The 15,155-nt window shown below is 38.3% G+C and overlaps 1 protein-coding gene across 1 annotated transcript in view; it reads left to right on the forward strand.

Moving 5' to 3' along the window:
• Nucleotides 1-15,155, forward strand: part of DCHS2 (dachsous cadherin-related 2) — a 253,461-nt gene that overhangs the window by 183,619 nt on the left and 54,687 nt on the right. Inside the window, exons 11-13 of the mRNA XM_035023252.1 lie at nt 1,032-1,271; nt 13,337-13,471; nt 13,680-13,889. Of these exons, the coding sequence (XP_034879143.1) occupies nt 1,032-1,271; nt 13,337-13,471; nt 13,680-13,889 (585 nt within the window). The remainder of the gene's footprint in view (nt 1-1,031; nt 1,272-13,336; nt 13,472-13,679; nt 13,890-15,155) is intronic.

The raw sequence follows: 15,155 nt of genomic DNA on the forward strand, positions 1-15,155 counted from the left end.
GGTATCGTGACTCTTAAACAATGGTCCTGGCTGTTTCAGTTGAGATATTTTTCAAAGACATAAATGATCATTGCTGAATGCATTCAGAGGAGACAGGCTATTTTTCTTCACGAAGCTCACATTTCTTATGAAGAAGACACAGTGAGTTTTGCAATGGCTTTGGCTCTGAAATACAGAGGGATAAGTAATGATTGAAAAACTACCTTACAAAATCTGAATCAGTAAGCTTCTTTAATTATTTGAAGGTAAGTTCTCATAGGATGAGCATGTGTTAGAGAAGCAAACAGCAATCCTCAAAGAAGGAATGTGATGATTGGAATCATGTGACAGCTATCTGTGTGTAAGACTTTATAACACTTTGTTTAGATGAGTTATATGCTTAAATGGCAGTAGGATGGAGACATGTTCTATTTGTGAAGTTTATTTCCTGAGTTATAGAGTCTTCCTATTTTTTGTTAGGAAAAAAAGATAGTTACTGAGATAGTATAAAGAGATTATAACTCTTTATCTTAAGGAATGTAGCTATACTCACCTTTTGGTAAATGACATGAAGTGTCATTTGACATGGAAGCATTTACTGTTACAACCTAGATTTTTTGTTTGTTTGTTTTTGTTTTGTTTTTTAAGTAGGCTCCATGCCCAGCGTGGGGCTTGAGCTCAGGACCCCAAGATCAAGAGTTGCATGCTCTACTGACTGAGCCAGCCAGGCGCCCCTAACCTAAATTTTTTTTTTTAATGAAAGTAGAAAAATAATTTTGGTGTAATCATCTCCATAGATAAAGGTATATGATAGATTATTTCTGAATTCAAATTCATCCTTATAGTTTAAACCAGAATGACTCTTTTAACTAAAAAGTTATCTTTTTATTCTTGATAATATATAAACTTCACATTGATGTAATAAGATTTATTCTTTAGCAAAGAAAGCTTCTGGATCTTTAGCAAGTTAGGTAAGTTAGACAAAGGTAGAGTAAGCATGACTTCTCTAGAAAATGTTTATTCTTTATTGCTCTTCTCCTCTTTCAAATCAGGCTTACTAACAACCACCTGTCCTTTGGACTATGAAATAAAAGCTCAGCACATTCTGACCCTTCTGGCACTGGATGACGGCACACCAGCACTTTCTTCATCCCAGACTTTGACGATTACTGTTCTTGACGTAAATGATGAGGCACCCGTGTTTCAGCAGGACCTGTATGAAGCTTCAGTTAAAGAAAACCAAAATCCAGGGCAGTTTGTCACAAGGGTTGAAGCTATGGACAAAGATTCGGGTAATTTAAAAATATGGAAACTTGGTAATTAATGCTAAAAACAAAAATTCACATACTTGAAACTAGTTATGGCCCAGAAAATGAAGACAATTGCTAGTTATTTCAAACTTCTAATACCTCTGTAATTAGCATTCACATAAAAACATATACACATGTAAAGGTAATGTGTGCTTTTTTTAAAAAAAGATCTATTTGTTTATTTCAGAGACAGAGAGAGAGTGTGTGCCATCGGGGGAAGGGGCAGAGGTAGAGGGAGAGAATCTCAAGCAGACTCCCCACTGAGCAAGGAGCCCAATGCCTCAACCAAACAACTGAGCCACCTAGGCACCCCCCGATAATGTGTGCTTTTATATGGCATTTGTTTCTATTGATTTATATTATTATTTACGGTAGAGTGATATATATCTAATTAACATAATTTTTTATTTGATCTTGATAATAAACTGCAGTATAGACAAAGTATCACATTTTTTTCAGAGTGTAATGGTTAGATACACCACATACAAAACGATAAGTGGATCTGTATTTCCTCTCTATATAGTATAATGGAAGAGAGAGGATGCTGGGTGTGAATCCTAGAACTATCCTTTACTTCAGTGTGTAACTTTGAACAAGTAGCTAATTCTCTCTCTTCCTCTGTTTGCTTATCTGGAAAATGGGGATAATGATAGGGCCTAAGTTCTAGTTATGTTATGAGAATGAATGAGTTCTCATAAGACTGGCAGAATCAGTGGTCAATAAAGGTCAATTTCTGTCATTACTATTATTACTCTTATTAATGTCAGCCACTGTGTCCAGACAAATAACTTTGAAGTGAATAGTTATTATAGCTGGGAATTTGTAAATGTCTTAGAGTTCCTTTTCAATATCACTATGACTTTTTTGGTATTTAAGGTCCGGTAACTTTAATAATATTGTTTATATTTTAAACAAAATAACTCTGAAAATTATGGTGAAGTATTTGCCATTGAGAGCATATGCCCATTTCCCCATCTGAGTTAATACAAATAGTTTAATCCAGTTTTTTTTTTTACCTCATGTATATATATTCTTTTTATTGTATGAGTTTCAGGTGTACATTATAATCTGACGTCAGTATACCCTACAAAGTGTTTACCCCCAAAATCTAGTTATCATCTGTCACTCTACAGTTGATCTTGTTTTCCTCTTTCACACATACCCCTGCTCCCTATTCTCTGTATCTGTGAGTTTATCTTTGTTTTGTTTTTGTTGGTTTGTTTTGTTTTGTTTTCAGATTCCACATATGACTAAGTCAAATGGTATCTGTCTTTCTCCTTCTGACTTACTTCACTTAGTATAGTATCCTCAAGGTCCATCCATGTTGTTGCAAATGGCAAGATTTCATTCTTTTTTTATGGCTGAGTAATATTCCATTTCACATTCTACATCTTTGTCCATTCATCCATTGATAGACATATAGGTTGTGTACATATCTTGGTTATTGTAAATAATGCTGCGGTGAACATAGGGGTACATATGTCTTTTTAAATTAATATTTTCATCATCTTTGGATAAATACCCAGTAGTGGAATGGCTAGGTCATCTGGTAGTCCTGTTTTTAATTTTTTGAGGAACCTCCATGCAGTTTTCCACAGTGGCTGCACCAGTTTGCATTCCCACCAACAGTGCACGAGGGTTTTCTTCTCTCCACATCCTCTCCGACACTTGTTATTTTTTGTCTTTTTGATAATAGCCATTCTAATGAATGTGAGGTGACATATCATTGTGGTTCGGGTTTGCATTTCCCTAATAATTAGTGATGTTGAACATCTTTTCATGTGACTGTTGGCATCTGTATGTTTTCTTTGGAAAAATGTTTATTCAGATCCTCTGCCTTTTTTAAAATCAGGTTGTTTGTTTTTTGTTATTGAGTTATATGACGTTTTCTTTAAAGATTTATTTATTTTAGAGAGAGAGAGAGAGAGCACAAGCGGGGGCGGGGTAGAGGAAGAGAGAGAGAGAGAGAATCACGAGCAGACTCCCCACTGAGTGGGGAGCCCGACACGGGGCTCGATCTCATGACCCTGAGATCTTGACCTGAGCCAAAACCAAGAGTCAGACACTTAACAGACTGTGCCACCAAGTCATCCCTGTATGAGTTCTTTATATATCTTTGACATTAACCTCTATCAAATGCATAATTTACAAATATCTTCTCCTATTCAGGCGGGTTTTTTTAAATGATGGTTTCCTTTGATATGCAGAAGCTTTTTAATTTGATATATTCCCATTTGTTTATTTTTGCTTTTGTTTCCCTTGACTTTGGAGTCTGATTCACAAAAACATCCCTAGGACCAATGTCACAAAGCTTACCGCCTGTGTTTTCTTCTAGGAATGTTATGGTTTCAGGTTTTACATTCAAGTGTTTAATTCATTTTGAGTTAATTTTTGTGTATGGTGTAAGATAGTGGTTCAGTTGCATTCTTTTGCATGCAACTGACCAGTTTTCTCAACACCATTTAGTGAAGAAACTGTTCTTTCTCCACTGTATGTTCTTAGCTTCTTTTTCATAAATTAATTGTCCATATATGTGTGGGTTTATTTCTGGGCTCTCCATTCTCTTCCATTGATCTGTGTGTGTGTTTTTATCCTGGTACCATACTGTTTTGATAACTATAGCTTTGTAGTGTAGTTTGAAATCAGGGGCCATGATACCTCCAGCTTTGTTCTTTCTCAAGATTGCTTTAGCTATTTGGGATCTTTTGTGATTCCATACAAATTTTAGAGTTATTTGTTCTAGTTCTATGAAATATTCCATTGGAGTTTTGATAGGGATAGCATTGAATCTGTGGATTGCTTTGGATAGTATAGACATATTAACAATATTAATTCTTCCAATCCATGAATAAGCCAATCTTTTAAAATTCACATTCGTATATAGAGGTAGCATTACATAATCAGTATAATTTTTCTTTACAAGAATTGTAATAGATGTGCCCATGGAAATAATAGTATTAACAGTAGGATTTTCTTCCTAAATTGTTCATCTAAGGGGTAATAGATAGATTTCCTTGAGCTTTTATACTACACTATATGCCATTTTAGATGCTTTGCCCTTTTGGAAAACATCATCTTCTAATGAAATGCATTTTACATAAATTTGTATATGATGCTACAAAAATTTTCTTTTCAAAGACTAACCTAATTTTCTCTCTTTTGACCAGAATGGGGCAGTATGGTCACAAAATTTTTCTTACCATGCTCAAAGACACATGACTGGAGTGTGGTAACAATTGCTCCTCCCAACTTGTACTTACAGAATTTATTTAGCACATCTCAGGCAGGATACTTTTAAGGGTGATAGAAACAATGGAGAATATACATCAGCTTTGTGTTTCACAATAGTTCAATAAAGTTCTCTTAGAGCACTCTCTGGTGTAAACTGAGCAACATAAGGCTCTGGGCAACACAGAAACTACTTCTCAAAGTTCACAAACATATGCTGAACCTACCACTGATGTGGATCAGTGCAATAGTTACTCATTAACAATTATTAAAATTTGTAAAATGCTTCCTCCCCTTGACCTTACTTTATCTTATTAATTTTATTTTTGGTAATAGACACTCCTAAGGAATCTCTCATTTTAATGTCTGAAGAGAGAGAAAAGCATTTCTCTCAAATATTTGCATGTATCAACTAAAGAGGATTACCGTAAATATGCATCCCGATTTTTACTGGCAAGGTGCCCCTAGCGTCAGTGTTATTTTCTTTTAGAATGACCAGTCTGCACCCTGTTAGTTAAGTTGAATTGAAGAGTTCAATATTCTAGAGATTATGGTTTGCCTGATGGAGAGTTTAGATGCAAAATTATTGTTTTGCTGGCTTTGCATTTATGGATGTTTGAAATACACATCAGCATCTTCAAGAGTCTCATGCACTCATGCATGTTGTGGAGACAATTTGGGTTTACTGTTAATCTCAGTGTTTTTAATGAGGCCAGATCAATTAAGCAAGTGCTTTTGAATACATTTTCCCTCAATCTTTTGTTGTTGTTGTTTTGTTTTTTATATTTGCTTGTTGGGTTAAAACAATGAAAAGAATTATGCGTAAGAATTAAATGTCACATCAAGATTTTTAACATAACTGGCATCACACTGGAATTTGCGAATGGTTTACTTTATAGTTATGTATTTTTTAAAAATACTATAGCATTACTTAATATTAGAAAGCTGAACATATATTTTCTAGCATTCTACAGTACAGTTTTTAAAATCGTAAGCCTACAGTGTTGTTTGGCATTCAAAACCCATGGGACTGCGAACACTGCTGGTTTATGATGTATGACTCACGCTAGTTCCACAGGAGTTTTTTCATGTATTAAAAGGGAAAAACAACTACCAGGTTTTAACTAAGATATTAAAACTGCTACAGCTTTTGGTACCACCACCAAGAGTTCTATTGTCAGTGAGAAAAGATTTATCCCCAGGGTGTACCTCCGCCAGTCCCCAGAGAAAGGGCACCCCGCCAGGGAAGATGACTCACTCCCTGCTGATGTATTTGCTCAATAGTGGTGAATACAAAATAATTTAACAGCACATTGCCCTGCAAAAAATGTCAAATTCTATAATGAGATCTTATTGTCTATTCCATAAAAAAATGTACAGTTGACCAATCTGAGGTTCGGGGGTGCCGACTGCCCCTCCCACAGTCAAAAATCCATGTTTAACTTTTGACTCCCCAAAAACTGAACCACTGATAGCCTACAGTTGGCCAGAAGACTTAGGGATAACATAGTCAATGAACCCATATTTTGTATGTTATATGTATTACATATTGTATTCTCTCTCTCTTTTTTTTTTAGATACAGAGGGAGAATGAGTGGGGGAGGGGGAGAGGAAGAGAATCTCAAGCAGACTCTCCACTGAGCACTGGGTGCAGAAGGTGGGGGGGCAGGAGGTCTTGATCTCACCACCCCCGAGATCATGACCTGAGCCAAAATCAAGAGTCAGACGCTTAACTGACTGTGCCACCCAGGTGCCCCTCTATACTGTATTCTTACAATAAAGTAAGCTAGAGAAAAGAAAATGGTTTTAAGAAAATCAGAAGGAAGAGAAAATACATTTACAGTGCTGTACCATATCTACTGAAAAGAATCCACGTGTTAAGTGGACTCGTACAGTTCAAATCACGTTGTTCAAGGGTCAGTTGTGTTCTCTATCTGGGTTTATTTTGAATTCATCCCAGATCTGATTTCCTGGAAAACGTCCTATGCTGGGTCACAACTGTGCACAATAGCCTACACTTGAAGCAAGGGAGAAACACTGCCATGATGCTATTCTATCTGTTTCATTGGCTCTAAAACACCAGCAACTGTCAAATGCATCTAGCTTCAGAAATGTTAAAATGTGGGGGCGCCTGGGTGGCTCAGTCGTTAAGCGTCTGCCTTTGGCTCAGGTCATGATCCCAGGGTCCTGGGATCGAGCCCCGCTTCGGGCTCCCTGCTCTGCGGGAAGCCTGCTTCTCCCTCTCCCACTCCCCCTGCTTGTGTTCTCTCTCTCGCTATGTCTCTCTCTGTCAAATAAAGAAATAAAATCTTTAAAAAAAAAAAAAAAGAAATGTTAAAATGTGGGGAGAAATGTGTCTTAGAATTAATGAAACAGTCAGCATGAAAATATAAAGAAGAACCACTTACAATTTCACTCACCCAGAGCCACTCACTATTAACCTTGATTTAGTCTTACTTCATTTAATACAGGGTATTGTAATTATTTCATTGTTCACCTGTCGGCCTGCCCTTTAGATGGTGAACTTCTTAGGGACTCAGGACATGTTTTATTCACTGGTATCCCAGGTCCCTAAGTCAGTGCAAGCTAAGATGTAGGAGCTCAGTAAATATTTTTGATTCTGTGATCTGAGAAACTGGAGCCGCTTCAAGTTGCCTTCACTCTTCAGAATTCATTCATTTATTTATTCCTTCATTCAATCAGTCAGGCATGATCCTGTTTTTGCCTTAGAACTTTCTGAGTTGTGTGAGCATTGTACAGTTGAGGAATTCATGAAAAATGATCTTCCTAAAAAATAAATCTGGAAAATAACACTCCCATGGTCAGAATTCTTTATTACTTCCTCATGGTTTTGAGGATGAAGTTTTATTTTCTTTTGCTTAACAGCCAGGCACTTTATGAAGTGACTCTAGCTTTCCTCTCTATCCTCAACTGCTATCACTCTCCCACCCTGGACCCCAGCTCTGCAAATGTTTCTCTGTAAATGGCAAGATAGTGAATATTACAGGCTTTGCAGCCCATATAATTTCTGTTACTCAATTCTGACTTTGTACCAAGACAGTAGCAATAGATAATACATAAAGAAATGAGTGTGGGTGTGTTTCAGTAAAATTTTACACAAGTGGGGGCATGCTGGATTTGGTCAGTGAGCTGTAATTTGCCAACAGCTGGTCTACTACATATATCTAATGAAGACATCTAAGTTACTTGCTGCTTTCTGCACATTAGATCCAATTTTGATGTCATTAAAATAGTGATCAATATGATGCTCTATTGGATGCCAAGATGAACAAAATCTCTGCCAGATCGGTGATGGCCAATAGTAGAAGAGTTTACCTAAAGATGTATTCTGTTGTTTCTGCTGGGTAAAAGCAAATAACATGAAGTTGGTATAGAGTGTTTGATCTCAAAGGGTGATTTCCAGGACCAGTGGCCCCATCATTCACAGCCTCCAGGGGCCAGCTAGCAGAGGACTTTTAAAAAATGCTGGGGTACCTCTAACCAATGTCTTCCCCAGGATCTTTTTTTTTTTTTTTAAGATTTTATTTATTTATTTGAGAGAGAGAATGACATAGAGATAGCATGAGAGGGGGGAGGGTCAGAGGGAGAAGCAGACTCCCTGCTGAGCAGGGAGCCCGACGTGGGACTCGATCCCGGGACTCCAGGATCATGACCTGAGCCGAAGGCAGTCGCCCAACCAACTGAGCCACCCAGGCGCTCCCCCCAGGATCTTTATAAAGAGATTCCTCTGAACTCTTGGGAACTGTCATGGGAGTAGGGTGGTGGGCATGTCATACATGAGGTAAACTTGTCCTAGCACTTCTGGTTCTTCAAACCTTTGGATTCTTCCTGTACAGTATACAAGAGATCTGGCATCTCAACCTCAGTGAGGATAGGCCACTATTAAATGAGCCCATCAAAGAAACCGTTGAGAGACATAGCTATGAGCTAACACATTCAATTCAGAATCACTGCTAGGCACATGACACCAATAATTCCAGCCTAAACCAAAGTTCTATTTTATTTCCCTGGGTCTCACATCCTTAGAAATGGCTTCCACACAGATTCCCTAGGTTTATTCCAATATAACTTAGAAAAATCCTGCCATTCTTTAGGAGGAGAGTCAGATTTGCACATAGCTGCCTGCAAAATGTTGGGATGACTCTAGTTATGGGTCTTTATGTGAATAAACATCTCCTTGCTAGAAGTTACCTGTTGTATCTGCCACTAGGCTTGGGTCTGATCTTCAGGAAGATTAATTTTCAGGCTCATATAGAAACTTTCTGGTTTTTAACTATGACTGACCTGTAAGCTTCAGCTTCAGCTTGTAGTTTTCTTTCTGCAAGTTCCTAGTATATCCAGAAGCAGCCATCACTCATCACAATCCCTTTTACTCCCCTATGGCCAGAGTCATTTGGTCCTCTATGGAACTTGAGTCCTTTGATGATGACTCCCTCACAATCAAACACAGGTGATAACTTAATCGATTATAGTATTACTGCCAGTCATCAATTACTGGTATTCCATTTCCCATGGTCAGAGAACTCAGCACAGCATGCAAGGCCAAGACATAACCAAACCCAGAATCTCTGATGCCTGAGACCCACTCCTGCTGCTAAATACTCCATCAGTCAGGTGTGGTCAGGAAAACCAGAGATTATAATACAGGTGTTGGAAAGCTGAGTAAGCAAAAAGGAATCCAGAAGTAACCCAGGAAAAATCACCGTAGGAACAGCTACCACCCCAAACACTGGAAAATGGAGGAGGTCAAGGTTATCTGAACCTAAAAAAAAGGGCCGGGCCTTGCGGAGCTTGATTTTATTTGTTTACTTGACAGAGAGAGGGAGAGAAAGCACAACAGGCAGGGGGAGAAGCAGACTCCCCACTGAGCAGAGAGCCCGATGTGGGACTCGATCCCAGGACCCTGGGATCATGACCTGAGCTGAAGGCCAGACGCTTAACTGACTGAGCCACCCAGGTGCCCCTGGATTTTACTTCTAATGCATTCAAACCTTCCTTCTTCTTTCGTGCTTGTAAGTCCTATTCATCTTTAGAGTCTCAGCTTATACAGAAGGCAACCATAGTTTCCCAATGATATCTTATATGGAATCATAATGGCCTGCTTACTTCTCCGTGTGCAGTGCTATACTGCAAGCACCATGAGGATAGAGAATTTGTCTTCCTGCTAACAGTTACATTCTTAGCACCTGGCATCGTACCTTGGCACCTGCTCTCACTCTCTCTCTCTGTTTATTTAACAAGGTAATCAGTGAACAGACCATCTACCTGGAGTGAGTCTTCCCTGGTCCACTTCCTCAGTGATTTCACGTATTCTATCACACTGTCTATAATTCATTGATTTAATTGTCTCCACACGGAAGGGGAACTTTGAGGACCAAGATAATTACTTATTACTCGAGAGTATCTTTCCAGTGCCTGGCACTCAATATATGTGCATTGCATGAATGAGCACATGAATGAATGAACACATGAATGAATGAATGAATGAATGAATGAATGAATGAATGAATGAATGAATGAAGCAACCAAATAGTTGGAGCTCAATGCAGACACACGGGTGTTATCTGCAAATGGATAGAAACTGAAAACAGTGAATTGAGGGGGAGGCAGAATGAATTCCTCCCCCGCTTCTCTCCTCTCTTTTCTCTCTCTCTTTGTTCCTTCCTTTCCATCTTTTTAAACATCAGTCAGCAATATTGGAAGCCACAGAGAAGACAAATCAGATAAAAACAAAGATGACCAGTCTGTTCTGTAAACAGAGGTGACTGTAGAAAGAGTAGCTAGGTATGACAATTTCAAGCTGGTTGCAAAGAAGGGATAGCATTTTTAGAAGAAACTTGGTTATAAAGAGAAGGGAAAAAATTTGATCCCTATAGCTAGAGAAGAATATAATTTAAGGGAAAAACTAATAAAAAAAAGTCTATAAATAATAAGAAAATTCCAAGAGGAAGCACTTGAAGAATTACTTTGGCCACCAAAACAGAAACCAGGAGTTAGAGTTGAATGTAGACACAAGTTGAGAGAATGCTTCCCATGCCTTCATTTTCTCCAGGAAATAGGAAGGAAAGCGATCTATAAGAATGAGCCAGGAAGGGCTCGGCACAGGAATTCCTTAGGCCATCGGATTCTTTCTCGGTGGGGGAACCCCGTGTACTGGGCCTGGCCATGGTACCTGGCCACCATGTCGTTTCTATTGAGGTGGAGAGGGAGAGCCTGGCAGGGCCTCCCTATCTCTGACCTTGATCACGCATGCTTTGCAGACCATTAAACCAGGAACAAAGAAAAAAAAAAAAGAATGAGCCAGGAAGTGCTGGGTGGGAGACATGAGTGGGAGAGAGATGACACAGGAAAGCTGGAAAGACTGCCTGATGACAATGACATTTCCGTGGTGCCAGTCTATGCTGTTGTGACATCTGCAGCCCCAGTTATCTGCTGGATATCCCGGGAGGGCAGAGAGATGGTTGGAATGATGCTGGATTGAGGCTTTGCTGGGCATCTTTGGCACAAAGCCACAGGACTGAGGAAAGTTGCACAGTTGCAAAAGTGATCATTCATGAGGCTGGACTGGAAAGGGACAGAACTGAATTGAGAAGGGTGCCCAAAAGAAGAGGTCATATGCTGTAGGTCTTGAGGTCTAAGAGCAATATATATATGTGTCCATACACACATGCCCCCTTCACTGGGTGTGTCATATCACTGAATATCTTCAGATCCCAATTTCCACTGTGCTTAGGAAGGTGATGAAATTAGACTAAATAATCTCTATTTTATTTTTATTTTCTTGGTTCTCATGTCTGATGATGCTATGTTTGTCCTGGATGATTACAGGTTGTGAGGAGGAAGAAGCAAGGCACTAATTATATTCTAAAAGAGCCATTGTAAAATATTTTAAAGTTATTTCACATAATTTAAGTTATGAAGGGTGTAAAGTTTGGAGTGTGAAAATGTATATAAAAAATGTATGCATGCAAACTATGGTGTAATTAAGAATCTTATTTATTCTTAATATACTAGGGAGGTTGAAAGTGAATGGCTTGTTATCTCAGGGATAAAAGCTATATAGCATAATGGAAATAATAAAATCTGAAAGTTTCGAAAAAGTCAGAAACATATTGAGGAGAATGGTAAAGCACATTACAGAATAATGGGAGCAATGGGAGGAAGGGAAAACATAAAGATTTGAGTTTATTTTTAAACATTTTCTAGGTTTGACAGGTATTGGGAATTAAAATATTAAATATTTTAAATAAATATTAAAATACATAATGTAATATATAAAATATAACATAATGTGTAATGTATGATAAAATCATATAATAAATGAGTGAGTTGATTTTAAAAATAAAGGGTCCAAAAACACAGAAATGCTGTTCTCTGTGTAAGCTCTCTGAAGGCTGAGGCCATACCCATTTGATTCACTGCTGTGTCTTGGGCAAATAGCTCTGTGCTTGACATCTAATTTTGCTCACCAAATATTTGGGGAACAGGAAAACAGATGTAAGATGGTATTGTTCCCATTTTCCTAATGTACAAAGAGATAAACAGGAATAACAAATTTAACCTGGAATTTTTAGAATTTTTGTCTTGGCTATAGAAGAGAGTATGTGATCATTATGAGACCAAAGTAATCATTTTAATTATTAAATAATCACTAATGGAATAATATGCCTAATGTCTACTGATAGAACAGTAAGTTTTTGGTGACCTCTGACCACACCATATCAAATATACTGATTGTATCTTATTAGATTTTTTTTTTCTTAAGGTCCTTAAAACGTCTGCACACTATGTTAAATATCCTTTCTCTTTCAAGGACATAATAAGAAGACATCTATATTTATTCTTACATAAAACTAGACTTACACTCCACTCCCTCCAGCACTCAGTCCTATATTATATCCAGTAAATAGTGGAATGAAAATTTTTAAGACTGGCAAGATGGAATTTGTAATTGAAGTTTTGTTGTTGTTGTTAAGGCCAAAAAATAGTATTTCATTTTCTATTGGATTATAAAATCATATATTCTAAGTACTATGTCTATTCATAGATTCTCGTCAGTTAAAAAAGAAGATAGGAAAATAATTGGAAGGAATTTGTATAAAGTGCAAATAACAACAAATAACAACAGCATGGGATAAGCTCATTTAAGTTAATGGTATGAATGATCTTCATAATCAATGATGGAAATGACATGATGCTTTTCTCAGGGAAGAAATGAAACCACAAAAAAATGGGAAGCATTGTTTTCAAAATGCATGCTAATGTGGTACCACATTTCTCACTCCAGATAGGAGCCTGTATACTAAGTAGAAAATAAAACAAAAATATGCATATAGCAAGTCTATGTGCTTGCCTCCTGCACTGGAGAATAAACAGAATACCATAACTGAGCACAAGCTTTTAAGTAGGGAGTCGATCTACAGAAATTGTCCTTTGCCCCGTAAGCATACAATTATGTCATTAAATCACAATCAGGGGTGTTAGAAGGAGTAATTAGGAATATATTGTAGGGTTGCGCACTCATAAGAAATTTTTTATGGGAGGGAAAAAATCTTAAGCATTCACTGTGGGGAAGTCTCCTAAGACTTTTGAAAATCAAGTATTTCAGCCCATGAGGCTTTTATTTAGCAAGAACAGCCAGAAGAGGTGAGTGTGTGTGTGTGTGTGTGTTTTACCTTAATTTGAAGGTTGTTTAAACGTCTTGCCTTTCTCATCTCTGGCCTAACATGTTCATAGGAAAACAGACGAAATGTTTCCAAAGGGATAGTTAGTAAGTTTTTCTTTATATTTTTCTTAAGGAATCAATTCCAAGTTTCAGTTTGAAATCATGCCAGGGGCTTCATCTGGGTTCTTCAAGATAAATCCTGACACTGGAGAGGTAGTGACCACCACCATACTTGACAGAGAAGTTCGGGAAGTTTTCACCCTTCGAGGTAAGGGATGCCTGACTATGGTACAAACAAAAGTAGGCAGCAGGAGGTTAGTGGTGAAATTTTACATGTTTGTAGAATGTCTTTAGTAAACTGTTATTGACCCAGTGCTACCCAGTTAGTTTGGTCTGATGCAGCAGTCTAGTTGGGGCAATATATTTTAGGCATGAATTTATGGCCACAGTCTGTGCCATCTTTTATTTCACATCAGTACTCGTGCGAGATGGAGGAGTCCCTTCATTATCTGGCACCACGACAATTCTCTGTACTGTAGAAGATGAGAACGATCACGCACCAGAGATTATTGTCCCCGGTCATGACATTGAGGTTCTGGAAAACCAAGAGCCAGGGGTTGTCTACACTGTTTTGGCTTCTGATATGGATTCTGGCAATAATGGAGCTGTCAGGTATCATGTAATTGGTAAGTATTTTCTCCACTAAAATTCTCCTCATGACACTGACTGAGTTGACACACTGGTGATTATTCTGTATTTGGTGTCTATTGCAGGGTCTACAGAATACATGCTCAGTAAAAGCTATTTGGTGCCATGTGTGTCCTTTCCACAGACAGCCTGAGCCACTGGCTTCCAAATTCTTAAATCTGCCCTCTGCAACTATTGTGAATTTTTTGTGGTAATGTTAGTGGGTGTGTAGATGGAATATATAACTTTTTTCTACTTTTGTGTCTTTTATATGATCACTAATATTCTTATTATTTTGAGCCAGCAAGACTTTTGTCAGTCTTTTCTTTTTTATTTTATTTTATTTTTTTTAAAGATTTTATTTATGTGACAGAGAGAGACACAGTGAGAGAGGGAACACATGCAGGGGGAATGGGAGAGGGAGAAGCAGGCTTCCCGCCGAGCAGGGAGCCGGATTCGGGGCTCGATCCCAGGACCCTGGGATCATGACCTGAGCCGAAGGCAGATGCTTAACGACTGAGCCCACCAGGCGCCCTCTTTTTTTTTTTTTTTTTAAAGATTTTATGTATTTATTTGACAGAGAGAGAGAGCACAAACAGGGGGAGTGGCAGGCAGAGGGAGAGGGAGAAGCAGGCTCCCCGCTGAGCAAGGAGCCTGATGCAGGACTCCATCCCAGGACCCTGGGATCATGACCTGAACCCAAGATAGACGCTTAACCAACTGAGCCACTCAGGCACCCTGCATTCTTTTTTATTTTATTTTATTTTATTTTATTTTATTTTATTATTTTATTTTATTTTAAAGATTTTATTTATTTATTTGACAGAGAGAGAAATAGCAAGAGCAGGAACACAAGCAGGGGGAGTGGCAGAGGGAGAAGAAGGCTTCCCGCAGAGAAGGGAGCCCAATGCAGGGACTCCATCCCAGGACCCTGGGGATCATGACCTGAGCCAAAGGCAGTTGTTGTCAGTCTTTTCTTAAATGGAACCTGGAGGACACAGAGATAGACAGTTCCCAGATCTGAACACCAGTATAACACTTAAGAACTATAACCATACCCCAACCTTGATCAGAGTCTGTAGGAACTTCTACCCAGAAGATACTTTTGTGATATGGCTCCCTTTGGATCAGAAGCATAAAAATTTCTGACAAAACAATGGTAGCATTTGTATGGAGAGAGCCACATCTTCTTACTCATCTAAAAGAAAAGGTGATTTTTGGTATATGTCATAGAATGATAGGAGTTGAGGAGAGAGTAATGCTTC

The sequence above is a fragment of the Mirounga leonina genome, unplaced genomic scaffold, assembly GCF_011800145.1.
Source record: "Mirounga leonina isolate KUSES-001 unplaced genomic scaffold, KU_Mleo_1.0 Mir_176, whole genome shotgun sequence".
Taxonomy (NCBI): Eukaryota; Metazoa; Chordata; class Mammalia; order Carnivora; family Phocidae; genus Mirounga; species Mirounga leonina.